Source organism: Trachinotus anak, unplaced genomic scaffold (assembly GCF_046630095.1).
Source record: "Trachinotus anak isolate AG129_WGS33_773 ecotype Australia unplaced genomic scaffold, CSIRO_AGI_Tana_v1 ptg000016l, whole genome shotgun sequence".
Taxonomy (NCBI): Eukaryota; Metazoa; Chordata; class Actinopteri; order Carangiformes; family Carangidae; genus Trachinotus; species Trachinotus anak.
In genome coordinates, this window is record NW_027273867.1 from 18,366,970 (window position 1) to 18,385,328 (window position 18,359).

At 41.4% G+C, this 18,359-nt stretch overlaps 2 protein-coding genes and 1 non-coding gene across 4 annotated transcripts; all 3 read left to right on the top strand.

Annotated features, from left to right (window-relative positions):
• The first annotated feature begins 343 nt into the window (after window positions 1-343).
• On the top strand, window positions 344-4,506 carry nrm (nurim). Its single transcript, XM_071500881.1, has 4 exons — window positions 344-547; window positions 1,881-2,074; window positions 2,249-2,425; window positions 2,944-4,506. Exons 1-4 carry the CDS (start codon window positions 397-399, stop codon window positions 3,259-3,261), a joined length of 840 nt encoding a protein of 279 aa, XP_071356982.1. The 5' UTR covers window positions 344-396; the 3' UTR covers window positions 3,262-4,506.
• On the top strand, window positions 773-845 carry trnak-cuu (transfer RNA lysine (anticodon CUU)). Its single transcript has one exon. It is a non-coding gene; the product is annotated as a tRNA-Lys (tRNA).
• A 1,116-nt stretch (window positions 4,507-5,622) lies between the features above and the next one.
• ppp1r18 (protein phosphatase 1, regulatory subunit 18) lies at window positions 5,623-17,111 on the top strand. Of its 2 annotated transcripts, XM_071500444.1 has the most exons (4): window positions 5,623-6,014; window positions 6,399-10,452; window positions 14,197-14,368; window positions 16,019-17,111. In XM_071500444.1, the coding sequence occupies exons 2-4, from the start codon at window positions 6,469-6,471 to the stop codon at window positions 16,036-16,038; spliced, it is 4,176 nt and encodes a 1,391-aa protein (XP_071356545.1). In that variant the 5' UTR covers window positions 5,623-6,014; window positions 6,399-6,468; the 3' UTR covers window positions 16,039-17,111. The 2 variants fall into 2 exon arrangements, with proteins under 2 accessions (XP_071356545.1, XP_071356544.1); XM_071500443.1 differs by having other exon boundaries at window positions 14,197-17,111.
• The last annotated feature ends 1,248 nt before the right edge of the window (window positions 17,112-18,359 follow it).

Consider the following 18,359-nt stretch of genomic DNA (forward strand, 5'->3'; position numbering starts at 1 on the left):
TGCCCTAAGTTGGCCTTACTCAGTGTAAAGCCAATCAAATATCCATGGATGATTTACATGAATTACTGAACAGATCCAGAGGTCCAAGAGGTCAGGGGTCCCCTGGAGTGACTGTTATCTCTGGTTTGAAAATGATAGAGCTCAGTTAAAATACACAAAATGACCACAGAGAGATGCAAAATGACCCAAGAGAGATCAGATTGTGTTCAGGGGCCCATTTTTTCCTCAATCCGACCGTGCAAATATCCATACAGTTTGGCAGCAAAGACACTTTACCTTGCATTTTACTTTGGTGGTTATACCGACACCGTGTGTCAATAATCGGTACCACCACAAACTCCCGTCCCGGAAGAGACCACTGTGGAAGTTGCCAAATGAAAATAAACGCTGATTGAAATGGCGTCAGTCACGGTACGTGGCTGGGCTCTCTGCACCGTGTGTCTGCTAAACTTTGCGTTTGTTTTCATATCCGGTGCAGACTTCGTCCGGTTTATATCATTTCGAGCCATTTATCATAACATCACCGGGGATACGACACTGTGTCAAGGTAAGCCTCTGAAACCACTCCTGGCAGACGCCCAGGAGAAGTTATTTGTATGACTGGCCTTTGGCTTTCAGGGCTTGCGACGTCGCTGTTAAAAATAATAACAGCATGATAGAAGGCACTTTATAAGATGTATTATGTAGTGGTTTATAGTGAATAAAAATATATATTTCGAGCATGAAAACATGACCCAATGTTGATATCACGGCTCCACAGAGGGGTATGCCAGCCCGGCTAGCTCAGTCGGTAGAGCATGAGACTCTTAATCTCAGGGTCGTGGGTTCGAGCCCCACGTTGGGCGATAGACTTTTCTATAAATCGGAGTTGATTTCTGAAAAGCATAAAGATAGGAGGTAGATTCAACTTTTTTCAGCCGGCAGCCACATAGTTTTGCAAGTTATTGAGATTCAGGGCAAAATTTTGTATTGTTTTGTTTCATAGAGTATTTACATTTTTGAGTATTTAAATTCATTTTGGTTTGTTTTAGGATTGTATCTGAATGCAGGTGTCAGTTTCCCATCAGTAAGTGTTGTTAATGTTGTATTACCAGAATATTATTAGCTATTATTAGAGGTTGTTGGTCGCATTTATTGAGATTTACATGAGAACTTTACAATGCTGCCCACAGCACAGTTCAGCTTTTTTTGGGGACCAGATATTTTTGTGTTATTGCGTGAAAATAGGGTCTTACCTGGACTAAATGTTCATGTATGTAGCTATAGATTTAAATCACTGATTTCCTGGCCTGCTCTTCTCTGTTGAGAGTGTAGCCAATCAACACTGTAAAAGACAAAACTGTAAGTGTGATTGGCCCCTGACGGCAGCAAACAGGCTGCACCGCTGGGGCCTTGGATCTGTGATGGAGAATCACGCCATTGAAGAGTTCAAAGTGTAGATATGGCTTCGTGTCTTGTATATTGTTGTGACATGATTAATGCTTGAGTGCTAGTGAACAGAAGTTATTGTTAACAGTGGCTCCGTGGATAGCAGCGTGTAACTGGGGCATGAATGGACTGTACACTACAATACTATTATGGCTAGTTTGTTTACACTGTTGATAATAATGTATTAATAGCCCACTATATACAAGTTTTTGCTGTAAGCCTGTGGATGTGTACATTATTATGTAGGCTTGGTTAAAAGCATCTGTTAAATGAGTAAATGTATATGTGTACAGCATATGAATAATTAACTTTTATTTATGGTCTGGACCCTGTTGTCTCATTGTCTACACAATAAGAAATAATAATGACACAATTTTAATGCTCAATAGAAACATAATTCATGACAATGTTCACCTTTCTCCTCTTGTTCACACCGTTTGCCCTCACCTAAGACTCCATACCATGGTCAGTGGCCCTGCAGGACAGCTCTGTCCTCAGCTCTCTTGTTGTGGATCTGGGGCTCCTGGCTCTCTTCACCACACAGCACAGTCTGCTCTCCTGGCCACCTGTCAAACAGGCCCTACAGTCAGTATTTGGGGCCCTGAACAGGACGGCATACTGCTTCACCACTGCACTGGCACTTCAGGTACAGCAACACGGACTCTCATAGTATGTAAATGCTGCATTTATTGCTGTAGTGATAATAACAAGTAAGCCATTAGATACGATTATAATGTAATAGTTAACTTTTAGTAATTAAATAGGGGCACATAGTGTATGCTTCAGTCAGCGTCGTTCTTCTTCTTTTCTCCTGTGTTAGATCTTGATGCGGTACTGGCAGCCTGTGACTAGCGCCCCCTGTCTGTGGTCAGTGCGCCATGCACCCTGGAGTATCTGGTTCCCTCTGCTCTGCTTCTCCCTGCACTTCCTCTGCTGGGCCATCATCTGCAGCATCCTCATGCTCGTTGATTACCCAGAACTGCTGGGCATCAAGCAGGTAGTCAGGGCTTCATTAGTGGGATGTTAGCATTTATTAGAATTACATTTTAATAGCAGATAGTTTTAAACACTTTTGGGCTCTTTTTGCCTGTTTTTGACAGTGATGTGCATCTTAACATCTAGGCCATTATTAATTTAAATGTTGAACAACAGATGAAAAAAAGCATTCAGTAGTTTCACCGAATATTGTATGGCAAAATGAACCTCATTGGGCTCAGATGAAAACATCAGTAGGATCAACATTTCAGTTAATTCCAACTCAGCAATCCACATCCTTCAAGAAAACAGATTAATATCCTCATTTGGATTTGATGCCAAAATAGCATCATGACATTTTAAAGAAGATCTAATTGTGCGTAACAGGGACTGGGTAATCTGTGACAGCGATTATGAAAACCTCTAAAATGTTACGTAAACATTTTAGAGGTGACTCAGCATTGGTGCTGCTGCTGCTTAACCTAATTTGTCTCATACTGTCTCTCCCTGCGCTCCTCCCTCCCTCCTCTTCTCCCTCAGGTGTATTATGAGTGCCTCGGTTTAGGAGACCCCCTTTCTCACAAGTCACCCCATGCCCAGCGCTTTCTGTCTCACCTCCGCCACCCAGTGTGCCTGGAGCTGGGCGTCGTGCTGTGGCTCCTGCCGGCCTTGTCCCTGGACAGGCTCCTGCTGGCAGGGACTCTGTCGGCCTACCTGGCCCTGGCGCACTCTCTGGACAAACAGGATTTAGCCTACCTCTGCGTCCAGATTAACAGCAAGATGCAGCTCCTTGCCGAGCCACACCGGGGCGTCGCCGAATCTGCCGACAGGGACAACAGCAACCACAAGGAGAAGTGAGGTGGAGGTGCTCAAACTGCTGAGATGTGAAGCGGACTGCTGACTTAATATTAGCTAGAAATGTTGTTCCAAAACTGAGTTCAACAGAGTCTCTGTGATCTTCTGTGAGCCTGATATCTGCTGTGCTGAACAAGAACAAACAAACCTGCTCTAATGGCAAACGACAACACTTGAACTGAATTTTTACAACTTGACACTGTATTCTTTTTTTTTTTTTACATTTTCTTTTCGCTGCATTTGTGGTTTTAGAAAGGGAGAGTTTTATTACAAAAAGAGATCTTATTCCACCATTTGAAAACATGAACACCTCTTCTACTAATGATTATCACTGTTTTCTAAAGGTGGCTGGCATTACTTGTTACATTTCTGAGCCAACTTAATATAACGGTTATATTTTTATTGATATTTCAATCTTCAGATGAAATTTAAAGGGAAAGTTTCATCCAAAATGGATATTTTGTGTAGTCCCACCACTACCAGATTTTTGGGGCTGATACTGACACTGAGATTTGGGAATTTAAATCATCCAATAAGGATATACTATCTGCTAATAGTATTTTTACAGTAAAACGACATATAACATAAAACAACAACTTGATGTGGATCATTTAAGATGTTTTCTTTCAAATTGTGACCACAATACATAATGGAAGGGACATTTTACAGTTGAAGCTCAAATATTTTGCAACGAAACCCTCCAGATATTTGTTTTTTTTTAACCATGCTGAATGTGTTTTAGTTTATCAGAGTATATTTTTATAGGCTGTTAGATTCCATGTGCCAAGTGCATTTATTCTGTATTTCTCAGCACACTGATTTCAAATGGCGAGAGAATGTGATGTTAAGATTTCACACTGGCAAAAACACAACTTTATTCTTCCGCAACTCGTAGCTATAATGAAAACAAGTCTAGTGGCGTTTCTCAGATTATGAATGTATTTCCTCTCTTGCTTATGTTCTGGGTGCATCTGCAGTAATGTCAGACTAATTGTAAGACACTTGCAATTGTGGGATTTCATGACTTTCCCGCCTCATCTTACTTGATCATCTAAGTAACTCGTGTCAGAGTGTAACAGCTTATTGGCAGACCGACAAGTATTTTCCTAAATATGTCACTGAGTCTCAAACTTCAAAGTACTGTATGATCTCATATGTATTGTGGGCTTATATAGTAGGTCTCACTGTAAAGACAAATATAACTTTCAGTATTTTCAAGGCCATGTTGAATAAATGTAATAAGATACACAGTGTAGTTGTGTGACATGTTTATTATCCTTTTTCTATTTCCACTTATCAGGTCTGTTTATTTTTAAGGTCCAAGTTGAACTAGATTGAGAAGCTTTGGTTTATTTACACTTTTATAGTAATGTAATGTTTTTGTTTTGTTTTGTTTTTTTACAGATGTTTTAGTGGCTGTCAAGGACACAGAGGTTTATTAAAAGTCAAAATCCAAAATTACAACTGAAAATATAAATACTATAAATACTGACAACATGATCGAAATTTGAGGTCTTGAAAATGATTTATATACATTCAGCTGCCACTTTATTCGGAAACTAAAACAGTCTAATAGCCAACAACAGCTCTGCAATAAAGCCTCCATTCATTAAGGTTATATGGATCAGTTTTTCCAGTTTTTTTCAACTTTACTATCATTTTAGAGGCTGTAGTGTGATGCTGCTGAAGTGTATTAGGCTACATTACAGAGAGATGTTGGTGTTACTTAGCCTACCACATAAATATAAAAGAAATATTATAAATACTTGTCAGTATAACACAGTACAATTCAACAGCACCACAAAGTCTTAAGGAGATAAGATGTAGATAATAATTAACAGGGGATGATAGTACAAATTAAACACCCAACAATATGTGAATTAGTTAAAATGAGCCATTTCCTGACCTGCTACAACATTAAAATGCATCGGTAATAATCATCAATTAATATAATATTTAATGACCTAATAAAACACATTTAAACTATGTTTACATTTTACTTCTGTAAATTTACCAAAGTAAGATTTTAACTTAACCAAACTTTTACTTGTAAACAGAATAGCCTATTTTTATTTTTATTTTTTTTTTTACAGTGTGGTATTACTACACTGTGAATGATGCAAACAATCGCGACTGAAAATAGTAAAGTAGCCTATTTTAAAAACATGTCGTATGAGGGAGGTGGGTGATGCCCGGTCAGCCTCAGGTGAACTCCTGCAGCTCTGCCCTGCTGACACCACAGCCCGTTTCACAGCCGCACCTCCCTCCCTTCACCACCACCACCTCCACCTCTTTTCCAATTAGCCCTGCGGGACCGAGGGATGAGACGGGGGAGGGAGGGAGGAGGGTGGGGGATTGGTGCCTGGGCAGGCGGCTATGTTCTTTAAACGCCTTTTCTTAGGTCCGACAATATGGTGTGTGCCACTAAACACTCCTGACGGAATTTAATGTAATTATCGGATTACAGTGCTGCCGCTCCCGAGCTGGAAATATTTACTACTATAGAGACGACGGTGTTTTCGAGGGTGTTTTCATGCTCTGATGCACAATCACGTTGCGGGGTGATTTGACTGGGTCGCACAGGGTTTTTAAACCCTCCGTTTTGACAGCATAGATTAGCCTGTCAATTATTGGCGAAGGAGGATTTTCCGTCGAGGACTGGAGCGCATTACGCACAGCCAAGACGCACAAGTGGACATGACAACCGTACAGTCGAAGCGGATTTAATAATATCTTCGTAAAAACTCGGTTGTTTGGTGAGTTTAATTTAAGCTTTTCATCAGCAATACGGCATTAAAGCAGCAAGGGGTTTTCTGTTACATGTGCACAATGTGCTGTAAATTAATTTGACTAAATTGATGATATTATTGTGTGTAAACTCAGTGGACAACAGATAAACTAGGACTGCAAGAAGTTATGGACAAACTCTTCTCTGTGATAGTGCATTGATTTACATTTTCCTAAATGCTATTAAACATTACTAATAAAATACCAATAATTTGATCTCATACTCATGGAGTTTGTAGTAAGAGTTCTTACTGTATTACAGGCCAAAAGTTCTATTTTTGGTGATGCACAACTCTATTTGCCATGATTGTGAGAGAGAACTGATTTTACTTCATCATTTCCTGTTTTTGCAGACCAGTCCCAGAGGCTTCAAAGAGGACCAAGCACCAACCATTTTGTCCAAAAATTTGCACTTTTTCTGTTATGTCTGTCTCCTCTCTGCCGGAATGGAAGCAACTCCTGCTGGAGAAAAAGAGGCGAGAGGAGGAGGAGCGAGAGAGGAGGGAAAAAGAGGAGGAGGAGAAGCTTGCCAGCATGCCTGCCTGGAAGCGAGGGATCATCCAGCGGAGGAAAGCGAAGCAGGAGAGTTTCGGTGACAAGGAGAAGGAGAGGGACGTCTGTCTCCTGCAGGTGGATGTTAGATCTCCTTCGGATGGTCTGAGTGACACAGACAGCTCTGTAACTGTTAATCTTGGAAGCGAACCATCACTCAGTCCTGATCCAGGGCAATGGCTGGATGCAGACCCCAAATCAGTGAGTCAGGTGTCTGTGGAAACTATAGTTCCAGTCCATGAAAACCCATTTATGCGCACGCAGAGTGCATGGAGAAAGGGCAAGGATGCAGATGTAGGTAATGAGCCAGACATTAAGGAGAAGGAGAAAGAGAAAGAAAAATCGAGCCCCAGGGGTCAAGATGGGGAATCAGGAAGAGGAAGAGGTAAAATAGAGAGATTCAGAGATTTAAGTGAGGGACGGGAAAAAGAGAGAAGCAGGGACAGGAGTCAAGGAAGAGAAAGAGAGAATAGCAGGGGAGGATTGGAGAAAGATAAAAGCCAGCGTAGAGAGTCAATTAAAGATGTAATGAGGGAGAGGGAATTCCTCAAAGTTAGAGAAGATGAAGAGGAAAAAGAAATAGATCCACCGTCTGGTTCGTTTTCTCCCCTCGTCCCTTGTCTGCGAACCATTCGAGCCGACAACATTATCATCATTGAACAGGACAGGAAAGGCAGTGATGAGAGAAGGGGGAGATGGAAGGAGGCAGAGAAGGAGAGGCCAGAGGAGGACCTCCAGGGAAAGAGAGGGATGAAGATGGACCTGAGGGAGATCCTGGCTGGAGGAGGGAGTGTCACCGAGATCCGAGCATCTGAGGTTCTGATCATAAAGCCCCCAGTGAGCCCTGAGGAGAGGAATACAGGAGGAAAAGGGAGAGAGGATGGAGAGATGAAGTCTAGCATGGATGTAAGGAGGGAGAGTATCGGCAGGGAGCTCAGAACTGACATGTCCTGGCTAAGAGAAAAAGAGAAAGAACCTGGTAAAGAGAAAGAAAGACCATGGGGCCAGGCGACAGTTATTAAAGAAGACAGGAAGGACAGCTTGGATGATAATGTGTTTGTTGAGAGAGGGGGGAGGGTTAGCCAGCTGCTGAGTAAATTCGGAGAGCTCCCTAAGCCACCATCTCGGTCCAAAAGCTCTGATAACTTCCTCCAGCACGGGAGGAGAAAGTACTCAGGAGATGAAGATGACCAACAATCTGAGGAGAGGAAGGCAGACGGGAGGAATATGCTGTTGAAAGGCGTGCCGAGGCGCTCATTAAGCTTCTCTGATCGAGTCATCTGCACTAAGGAGAATGGTTTAGGTGATGAATCATGTAATGAGAGAAAAATTCGTGAGAGGATACATTCAGACAAGATTATGGCTCCATGGGTAGACCTAGCAGGCTTTGGGAGGGAAACCACAGCAAAGATCAAAATGGGGTGTGCACGGCTTTTAGATAAAGACAGGTTTGGAAAGCATAGAGATGGATATGTCAAAAATGAGGTTGAAAAAGGAGGGCCCACGCAGAGCAGAAAAGAGGCAGAAATGTGTATCTCTGTCGAAAACAGGAGTGAGGTTAAGAAAGTCGAGCCTGTTGATAAGAGGGCTGCAGAGAAGGCAAGTGATGTAGATGGAGACGAGGGGTTCACGGTTGTGTCTGTCAAAAACACAGAGGGAATCTCGTTTGCAAGAAGAGTACCAATCAGGCAGGATGGGAAAGCAAGAGCTGAAAGAGAAGTAAAGCAACTGACAGGTGAGAAAAGTTTGGAAAGGGAGCTGAGCATAGAGAAAGATTCAGAAGCAGGAGGACAAGTCGAGGCACAAGTTAGCGACAAAAAAGTGTCTGATTTTCTGAGAGAAGATGCATTTGAAAGTGCAATCCCACTTGAAACTGTGCAGAATTATGTCATGGCTGCATCTGCAGAGAGTCACTACAGACATGAATCAGCTTTCACAGAGTGCTCCAGTCTACTCTGTACAGTCACAGATAGGGCTAGAGACCCCCACAGAGTGCCAGAGTGGAGTGGTACAGGACAACGAGGACCCCACTTAACACACTCTGTTTTGTCCCAGCACACAGAGGATCTTATAAGTAAAATAGAAAAAATAGGTGACACAACTGTTTATAGCAGCGAGAAAGGAGAAAGGGCTTACAAGGCTGCCCATGAATTGGCCAAAGAGTGCAAACAGGAAGGACAACATTACAGCAATGTCGGATCAGAGAACCTCATTCATGACTTAACACCTAGATCTCCAAAAAAGGTCACACCTATGGGAGTCCCTTCAGGTCCCCTCGAGATTCAGATCCCCAGGACTGTGTTTTATGTTGCAGAAGAAATGGTGGAGAGAAAAAAGGCTGTAGGTCAAAGTGACGAGGGGCAAGACTGGGAAGGAGGACATGGGGTCGAGAGGAGGGATAGCTGGAGGATTGGAAAGCCCTTGAGTCGTATTGAGTCCCTGCGAGAGAAAATTAGACAAAGAGAGCTAGAGAGGTTCAGACAAAGAGAGACACAGGATGGAGACGGAAGCGTGGCTGCAGAGATCAATGATACTCAGACAGCTGGGGACAGGTATGGCGAGAGGGGAACTGAAATAGAGCAAGAGTGGGAAGGTGCAGCTCATACGCGGAAGAGGTTGGTTGAAGCCGAAAGGGGACAGGAAGACACAGCGGGGCAGACATCCATGGCTGCGTTTGACGTCACGCAGGAAGTCGACATGTTGAAAACCTGCCCTCAGCTTCCTGTTTCTGTCTCACTCTCACAAGCCGTCAGAGTAGAGGAAGTAACAAGCGGGTACGCCACTGCTGCCTCTGGAGTTATCTCTGACAGCTCTCAGATATCTGAGGATGAAGACGACCCCCTGAAACATGTGGAACAGCAGCTGAGGCGCCACAGGGGCCAACAAGAGAGCAGAGAAGAAGAGAGGGAGGAGGAAGAAAAGGAGCTGTCAGAGGAGGAGGTAGAGGAAAATACATCATCTCTCGATCCCACACAATCCCTATCCCCTTCACCCCCTCATCCCAACTCCCTTGCAGCCATGAGCCGGATCTACAACTTGGAAACTGTTGGCTCGAGGTCAGGTTTGTGTCTGAGGGAGAGGACTGTAGACATTTCACCAGTGCACCTTGTTAAAGTGAAGCCCATCATATCAAACGCACAGCAGGGGGACAGCAAAGCTTTAACAGGTGAAGACATTAGTGGGGTTCAGACGATACAACGACAGATAGAGCAGTTTCAGCTGAAAGAACAGGAAGCACTGAAGTCTTGTACATCGCCAAACACTACTCTGAAGGACAGAGAGACAAAAAGGCAGCAAAGCCCAAGAGGAGTATTAAAGCACCAGGTAAAGGACGATGTCAAGACCCAGGAGAAGGATCAGTCAGAATCAAACTACAAAATGTCGCCTCAGCGTGTTTGTTCTCCAACATCTCAGGTCAAACAAACTATCGCCGTCAACCCCTCATTTCTCAGGAGCCAATCCCCGGACAATTCTCTGAAACCCTCTGATTGTGCCCCAACCCCTGCCTCCTCACCAAGCTCCCAATCTCCTGCCCAGTCTCCCAGTGTCTCTCCATCACCCACCCCACTCTTCTCCATCAGGAGTGCCTCTGGAGGCCAAGTGAAGAGAGGCACCACCATCACAATCAGCCCAAAAAGGCAAGCTGCTGGAGGAGGAACAACAGGGTCCTCAACGGGTTCTACATCAGCAGGGTCGACTTCCACAAAGACCCCATCACAGCAGGCCCAGATAACCCCAGCTGTGGCTGAGCCAACGAAGAAGAAGTACCCCACAGTGGAGGAGATTGAGGTGATTGGTGGATATCAAAATCTGGAGAAGTCTTGTCTGGTCAAAAACAGAGGGACCCCCAAAAAGGTGAGTGGAAACTGTACAGTGTTTTTTGTTTCTTTCATTCAAGTACATGTAAGCAAAAGAACAAGCTTATTGGCCTCTTAATGATAAAAACAATGGTACCAAAATCAGAAAAACAGAAACGATTTGTCTTTGTCTGATATCTTGGTGCAAACACTGGAAGACTTCAGATTTCACTTCAATATTTTCAGTGAAACTGAATAAGATTTTAAAAGGGTGGTTGCTCCCCTACTTTCTAAAATTTACCCATGGTGGGCCAGACGGTATCACCTTAAGTCACCTGCCTGATGGCCCCTTGTCGTCAGGCAGAATCCCCTTTCACTGCGAGAACATCCCTTTTGATTGAGAAGTGCGATCACAGAGACCGACCTAAGCTTGTTAAAGCCTTATCAAGCACGACATCTTGATTCTTAGCCATAAAATCCTGGAGTGATCTGCTTTGCCATTTGCTTCTGCAGTCTAATTCTTTGCAGACTTTTGACTTTTACCCTCTGATAATGATCCACCACACTCTACATATTTAGCCAAATCTGTAGGCCGTGGCACTGGCGACTTATTCCAGTACAAGAGACAAAGAAACACCAGAAGACAAAGCAAACCACTTGATGCTCACAGTAATTTAAACTATTGTTTGCTGGTGTAATGATACAAAAGAAGAGTGTTTGATACTGCTCCTTAATTTCTGCAGAAAGAGACAGTTAACAACACTGCAGGCTTCAAGTGTAGACAGAAAAGTTGAGTAGGAAACCACAATGACAGGCAGCCAGCTCCTTCCTCCGTCTTTATTCTTTTTTGCATTTCACATTTTGTCTGTCTACCTAACATCACATGGTATATACATTGGTATACATTGATATTCATACAAATTCAGTCTGAATGGTGTCAAGTGAAACTGCAAATTAATGTCATGAAGTTAACATAAAAAATACTCTGTATTTCCTCTTTTTTAACTTTTCCTGAAGCCTGCTCCTGTTTGAGAAAGAGTGGGAGATGAGCTCTTAAGTAATAAAGTGAAGACGGGGGTGAAAAAGCCTAAACTTAGACTTCCACTTAAACAGAAATAAACTTTGTCCTTTATTAAACCATCCTGTGAAGATAGACACAGGATGGTGTATCTATGGGTTTAACTGCACCTGACTGCCTATTAGAAGAATTGTGTTGTTTTTGGTTCCATTTTTTCTATGTAAGAGTTGTTAAACGGCTGGTAATTTCCCCTCAGTCTGCATCTGAGTGTACTGCCGACTGCTTCCTTGTTCCCTCGCACCAATTCTGCCATTTTTGTTGAGTCAGCCCTCCCTGCCTCTCAGACAAATCTCTCTTTGTATCTTCTTGGCTGTTTCCTAGCGGGGGTTTGGTTTGTTACAGTAGATGCTTGGCAAACAGATTTTGACCACACTGACCTTCCACTGTATGGCTGAGTGTTTCTGACAGCAGGCAGCCAATTCTTTAGTTTGACGTGGGTGAGAATGGAAAGAGAAAGAAGACAGAGATGAGAGGAAAAACTTGATGGTGGTCTAAGATGCCAACAAAGAGAAGGAGAGGGAGGGCAGAGAAGAATGATTGTGTTTGACAGTCATATTGAGATGATTATAGGCGATTGGAGGCTTGCTATTTGGTCTACCAGAAGCTGTTTTTGCTCACTTCCTCTTTTAGACGCATTCACTTCTTCCAAAAAAGAGACAGAGATTGACACAAGGAAGTGACATACCCTTTTTAAACTCAAACAGTAAACTGTTACAGGGTCATCTGTTTCAAAAGACTTCACTACAGTAATCAGCATAACGAAAGAGAAACCTGTGGAAATAGATTTGATGCTCTTCCCTGTAAATTCTCTGTGAGTGAATTTCTTCAGGTATCGGTTTCCCAATTACTGTGACTTCCAATGAAATAACCAAACAGTTTTGTGAATAAATCGTTCTGAGCAATCCTTTGCTTTACTTCCTGGAACACAGTCAGGTAATTCTCTTTCTTCCTCTGTCTGTAAGCACAGACGTCTTTAGCTGCAGTGAGTGACCACTTTGAGATTCTCTGACCACCTGTCGCTCTCACATTGACGCCCTTCAGACTGTTTGACGTCAGGCCTCCTTACCTCCCCCCCCTCTGACCACGCCATCATGTCACAGAGGGGGGTGACCTGCTTGATCCTCGCCATCTTCCTCCTCCTCTTTGTCTTTCTATGCCTCTTATGTTGACATTTGTGCATTAAATCCACCCTGGACTGACTCAAAACAAAAAATTGCAGTGGTTGTCCAGGCATAAACTGAATGTTCCACCTGATATTTTTGTCAAAATCTATCAATACATTTATTCATTTATATGTTTTTGCCTGAATTTACTATTTTCTAAACAATCACAAATGCAATTCTGAAAGGATTGGGAGATTGTCCTCTTAAACAATAAATGCATAGATTTTTGGTTGTTTGATATATGGGAAAACTCTGCAGCCCAAATTTAAAAATCACTCTGAACACAGGTAGAAACTTTGACGTGCAGTGTCCCCAATCAAGCACTACTGAACCTGTGATGAAGTGTTGTTAAATATAACTTAAAACTTCCCTCCTTCTGTCTCTTATTCTCCAACTGTTTCAGTTTCTGTCTCTCACCGGGTGCTTCTGCTGTCCTGCTGTGCTGCCTGGGTTAATCAGGTTCAGGGAGGGAGGATTAGCCGCCTGTGCCTTAGCATGATTCGCCCAGCCTCTCTAATGCAGAGCTATTATTTGCACTCCTCTGCAGACAGCCACAGTCACAGGGTGAAGCAGCAGTAACCCGTATAGCGTGTGCAGTCTGGTGTCTATACATTTCAGGCTCCATCCAGACCATGCCTACACCTCTGTGTGTGTTTACTACTGTGCAGGTCAAGGTGCTGTTATTATAAGACACACTGTGGATGCTGCTTTTTCCTGTCAGATTTACTCTGTCTGTGTACACCATGCTGAACTTTGAGTATACAAACTCCATGCACGCATCTATCATCCCAGGTGAAGACGAACTAAACACCACAGGACCGTTTTTTTCCTTTTGACACTTTAAGAGAAGTTGTAAACCAAACTTTCATTTCTGTTTCTGCTTCTACTTCTACTGAATATGTATCACTTACTGTATCAACAATGTGATATATATTTCACTGAATAATAAATAAGTTAGCACAATGAAGTTTTCAGTCAGTAAGCACTTTCACAGAGGGAGTATTTCTGCTGTGTTAAGCCTCATGCTGTCAGTTCACATTATACTGACTGTGTACAAACACTCCTCAATGCCTCAAGCCTGTGTTTACATTTGTCCATGTAAGCACATGTCAGTGGAAAAATCAGTTGGTACAGCAAATATCATGCATAAATCGACATTTTAATTTAGCTATTGACACAAAGTGCTTTGTTTTATTTTGATTTCTTAAATAATATATGTAAAATGACTGACTAACTTATCCTTTAACATTGATTTTACAATCCTTTAAGATAATTTAGTTTTCCAGTCATAAAACTAGAACCAAATTTCATGGTAACTTTTTGGGCAGTATCTAAATATACTATATGTAAGTGGGATCAGTAATGAGTCAGAACTTTTGAGAATTTTTGTTAATGCCTTAATGTTTCTTCATCTTAATCTTCATTTTTTTAAAAGCAGTTTTCAAAACGAACTAATGTGACAACAAATAAAAAGCTACAATAACATAAACTAATTTAAAAAGTGTATTGGGCTGGAGGTGATTAAAAGTAAAATCAAACCTCCATCTTCCTATATTTTCAGGTGAAGGTGTGTTTCAATGAGGACCAACTGGAGCAACTGTGTGAGTACCCGTCAGAGACCTCCATGCTGGCGTGTACCTCTTACCCTCATGACCTGGGAAGGCCGCAGGGAGAGGAGGTGCAGGATGTGGGAGCTGAAGTGGAAGGGGGAGCGATCGTGTCCCAAAGCAAAGGTAGTGTTGGGACTGCAACGGGACGAGGTCTAAGAGTGGGTCAATGTCACCCCCTTCTCAAAAAACACAATGTGTAATGTGGTTGCTTTGCTTTTCAACATGTCCATATATGTCAACATGTCTCCATAGGTCTGGACTTAACTTAGGCTAAGATAGTTTTGGGGTCTTTTTCTATTTCTTTTCACTGTGTCGTTACCACAGAACTGGGCTGCATTGCCTGGACTTCCTTTAAAAGATGAGAATGGCAATATTCTGTATTTTTCTCCAAATTCCAGGAAAAGATAAAAAAAAAAAACCATAATCAATGTATCCTACTACCAAGTATTGGCTGTGTATCTAAAACCTGCTATAGTTTATTCCCTTGTGCCATAAAGCTCCATTGTTGTCCAAAAACTATTAAAAAAACACATACATGAGCCACACCGGAGCACTGGGCTTATTATGAAGAAACAGGAGCTTCTACCACACCAAATAACCTGAAGCTAAAAATAGTCCCCAATAATTGAACAATTTCATCATGTGACTAAAAAACAACAGTTTTTTAAGTTTATCTAAAACACGCTTACTGTCTCATAACCATTCTCAGAACATTTAACTCAAAAAAAGCTGATGATGGTTGAAAAAAAATCCTCTTCTGAGCCAGCTTTCATTTAGCAGGCTCATTAGCTTAATTGCAAACTTGACAATAAATTTATTCACAACATGTATTTGTACCATGAACTCCTGCTTTATAACAGTTCTCAGGATTGTACATCATTATTATCATAGTTATTGAAGGGGAAAAGAGATTTCCAAGCTATCAGGCTCATTGGTTGGGTTGCTAATGTGATAATACGTTCATTCAAAACATGTATTTCACCTACTGTCACGCGACTGTCAACAATGTACATCATTTAATTCATAAAGAGTTATTGAAGGGGCAAAAAGTCTTCGAGCTAACAGTCAGTTAGCATGCTAACTGTCAGTGAACACTCAATCAGCAAACTAATGGTCAGTTTTGTTGCAAACAGGACAGTAAGTTTGTACAAAACAAGTATTTATACCATCAACCTCTGTTTCAAAACTCTGACAGAGGTGGTTGTATTGATGTTGCATCGGAGCTAACAAGCTGCAATAGCCTCCTCCGTTTCTCATTGGCCAGCTCTGTCAACAGGGTTCGCTATTTGTCAACAGCACAGCTTTGCATGTCAAAATTCATATACTAGAACTAGACACAAAAAAGGTGAATTTTATATGCTTGTGTGACTGGGTCTCAACATGTTTCGTGTCATGGCATTTGTTGTCAATAAGAAAAATATGGAATAATATCACTCTTGTCCTTTACATAGACAAACTGACCAATTTTCAAGAATCTTTTCAGGGGTGGCAGGATAGCAATGTGGGCAAGCTCAACGTATTGAAGCAATAATAAAGAAACAATCCCAGGCAACATTGGATTTAAATTCAACAATTAAAAACTAAATTTGGTGAAACTGATGATTGTTGGAGAACAAATGGAATGGTATAAAGTTGCATTTGTGGTTCTCACACAACCATAAATGTCACTGTTGGTGAATGGGAATAAATTAGCTCCAAACATACAAAATTAAATAGAACAAAAATCCTAGATTCACCCTGTTTACCTTCCATCTCCACCTCTCTGTCTTCCAGATGAGTCTTGCCCTCGGTAGACGCCAGTCATCTTCGCCAAAATTGCCCATGTGATGAGATCACCAACATTTTGTTGAAAAATATTGTGTGATTTTTGTCATGTTTTGTTTCATGTCATTAATTGGCTTGAGTGTTGAAGTGAGTGTTTTGTAATCCTCGTGGTGTTTTGTTTTATCTAGCATCAGAATGAATGACTGTGGTGGAAGAGATGTACAGCTCAGTTTGATTTATGCAGTTGTAAAAGAGACATGATTGTGTTTACTGGGTTAATTTTCAGGGAAACTGAGGGACAAATGTGAATGTATAAGAATGGTACATATTATGTAAAATTATCATGAAGGACCCTCAGGTGTGCACTGTTGGGTGATGAAGGATCACTTGTCTATGCAATATAATTAAACTGATAAGATTTTTTTTTTTATGATTATAATTTTTTAGTTGATGTATTTGACAGTTTTATTCTCTGTTAATCACTTTCTAAATCTAAGTCAGCACTGCCTCAGCACAGAAGAGTGATGTTCATATCATCTGGTTTCATGTGCCTGCTGGATTTGCCCATACAGATGATATGAAAGATCAGTTCATGTAGATATTTGACTTTTCTCGTCTGAAGCCTTTCAGAAAAAACTCCTCTCACTGGGTATTGTGTTGAGCGGTGCAGGAACAGATTTTGGTGCAATGTGTCAGGTATACAGATCTTTGTCTTATGTGGGGTTTAATTGAGCCTTACTGTTCCCAAGAACAGGTCTGGTAACAGTTCAGTTAATGTGTGTGGATATAAATTGTTATTTTTGTCACGTGGAAGTGGAGAGAGTTGTGTGAGTGGAAGTCCCTGAGAGGAAGAAGAGTTTTAATATAAACAATTATCAGACTTTGTCATATTACAGCTGCTATCTGACTTTTGGCTGTATTACATTTATAATATATTCTCTACGAAATATTTCTTATTTGTAAATGAATATTTTAATTGGTAAAAGAAGATGTGTAATATGCAAATGTGTGCAAATTCATTGAAAATATTTTTTTTTCTATGACAGTCAAAGAAGCTGGCTTCAAGAGAAAAAAATCTAATAAATACTTATGATAAAAAAGGCTCCTGACTACTGTTATTTGTTAATATCACACAAGGCAGGAATTCACCAATATTTCTACGCTGTCTTTGTTCAAAAATGCCCTTGTTTTAATTTCTTTCCACAGGACGGGGCAGAAAAGGATTAACACTGATATCCCATTAAAATAAAAATAAAAAGGCCCACTGGTGAAAATATCCTTATGAGATATGCTGAAGTTGAAAGTTCCCTCTTGACTTTCAACAGCATTTCTCTTCAGAACTTTGTATGAGCGTGTTTAGGAGGATTTTATTATTTTGCAAAAATATAATTTGTTTGAGTGCAACCCAGGTTAACTGCTTATAAGTGGCTCATTTTGCTGAGGCCAGTTGTTACTCTCTTATGGAAAGCCATTTGAGCATTTATTCCATATCCTTGATATCAGGCATCAGTTTCCTTCACTAGTTTGGTCTTTGTCAGCACTAGTTAGACATTTGGTCACACTAGTTGCCCAAATACACATACTAGTGACTCCTTTTCAGCAACTAGTGGTACTTTTGTTGAACTAGTTCCAACACACTCCCTACTAGTTATGCCAGGAGCTGCACTAGTTGCAGCAAAATCCAAACTAGTCAGCTTTTTTACAGACTAGTGGCCCTCTGGACCAAACTAGTAACACTAAAAGTCTTACTAGTTAACTAGTAACCTGCAAAAGCTCCGACATGTTAACCAGTAGCAGCTATTCACCTCACTAGTTTACTAGTAACCTACAATTTTTTTTTCTCTAGTTAACCAGTGAGAACCAAAATCCTTACTAGTGTCACTAGTGTAACTAGTGAGGATTTTACACTTTACAAGTTAACTAGTTATGGTATCTTTTGACATCACTAGCAAAAAAGCTATTGATTAAGATTTTGAGTGGAACATTTCCACTAGTTCCATTTTTGGAACTAGTGGAAATGTGTAGTGTAATATCCTCACTAGTCACACTAGTGACACTAGTGAGGATTTTGGCTCTCACTGGTTAACTAGAGAAAAAAAAAGTAAGTCACTGGTTACACTAGTGAGGTGAATAGTTGCTGCTGGTTAACATGTCGGAGCTTTTGCAGGTTACTAGTTAACTAGTAAGACTTTGAGTGTTACTAGTTTGGTCCAGAGGGCCACTAGTCTGTAAAAAAGCTGACTAGTTTGGATTTTGCTGCTACTAGTGCAGCTCCTGGCATCACTAGTAGGGAGTGTGTTGGAACTAGTTCAGTGCCACTAGTTGCTGCAAAGGAGTCACTAGTACGAGT